The following is a 1118-nucleotide window of genomic DNA, read 5'->3' on the forward strand; positions in this document are numbered from 1 at the left end:
CCTTTTTCTGATTTTGAATTTTGCTGCTGCGACTTCCGCGGGGTCCAGATCTGCTGCAGCTTTGTTGGGGGAGAAGCAGCAGGTGGCTTCGGACTCCGCAGCAGCAGCAACAGCAACAGCAGCAGCAGCAGCAGCATCAGCAGCAGGATTCTCTGTTTGCTGCTCCCTGTCCTCCAAGCAGCAAGCTGCTGCTTCCGGGCCAAGGCCCAGCCGCTGCAGCGCCCTCAGCTCCACCACCGTCCGCAGCGAAGACCTGCGCGGCGCAAACCCTAGCTGGACCCAAACCCTAAACCCTAAGCCCTAAACCCTAAACCCTAAACCCTAAACCCTCACTTGTCGCCGTATTTCTGCTCCAGTCTTATCCACTTCTTCCACAACAGTCGACTTCCGCTGCACATCTCCGACTGCAGCGTCATTACGCTTTGCCGCAGCAGCTCGCGAGCCCCTGCGCAAACCCTAAACCCTAAACCCTAAACCCTAAACCCCAAACCCTAATCCCTAAACCCCAAAACCCAAGCCCTAAACCCCAAACCCCAGACCCCAACCCCCCAACCCTACCCTCAAACCCTAAACCCTAAACCCTAAACCCTCACCGTCGATCATTTGCATGTCGAGGAGCAGGTCGGCCCACGCAGCCAGGTACTGGGGGTGGGCCCCAAAGCGGGGGGCCCCCCTCCTGAGGGCCCTCAATGCATGCAGTTTGCTGCAGCAAAAGCGCCACTCTGTTTGGGCCTGGTGAATGAAAACCCTCCAGCAGCAAAAGGGCAGCAGCGAAACCTCCGCGAAACTCGCCCGCCACGCAGCCACGCCCTGCACGCAAACCCTAAACCCTAAACCCTAAACCCTAGGCCCCGAGCCCTGCGCAGTCGCTGCGCGAAAACAAACCCGCAAACGCTCTAGGAACGAAAACCCATACAGAGTCGCTGCCGTCTCCAAACCCTAAACCCTAAACCCTAAACCCTAAACCCTAAACCCTGAACCCTTACGTAGGACCTCCTGATGAAGTCAAGGTACTTGATTAGGAGCAGGGGGGACTGGCGAGAGCCTAGAGCCTCCAGAGGGGCCCCCAAGGGGGCCCCCAGGGGGGCCCCCAGCGGCCCCTCAGGGGGGCCCCCCAG

The 1118-nt window shown here is 59.5% G+C and overlaps 1 protein-coding gene across 1 annotated transcript in view; it reads right to left on the bottom strand.

Annotated features, from left to right (window-relative positions):
* ETH_00036730 (uncharacterized protein) overlaps window positions 1-609 on the bottom strand; it is a gene marked incomplete at both ends in the record, with an annotated part of 726 nt that extends 117 nt beyond the window's left edge. The window contains 3 exons of the mRNA XM_013374734.1: window positions 1-253; window positions 334-445; window positions 594-609. Coding sequence (XP_013230188.1) covers window positions 1-253; window positions 334-445; window positions 594-609 — 381 coding nt within the window. The remainder of the gene's footprint in view (window positions 254-333; window positions 446-593) is intronic.
* Window positions 610-1118: the final 509 nt, after the last annotated feature.

The sequence above is a fragment of the Eimeria tenella genome, genomic scaffold (assembly GCF_000499545.2).
Source record: "Eimeria tenella Houghton genomic scaffold, Eth_scaff2242, whole genome shotgun sequence".
Classification (NCBI taxonomy): Eukaryota; Apicomplexa; class Conoidasida; order Eucoccidiorida; family Eimeriidae; genus Eimeria; species Eimeria tenella.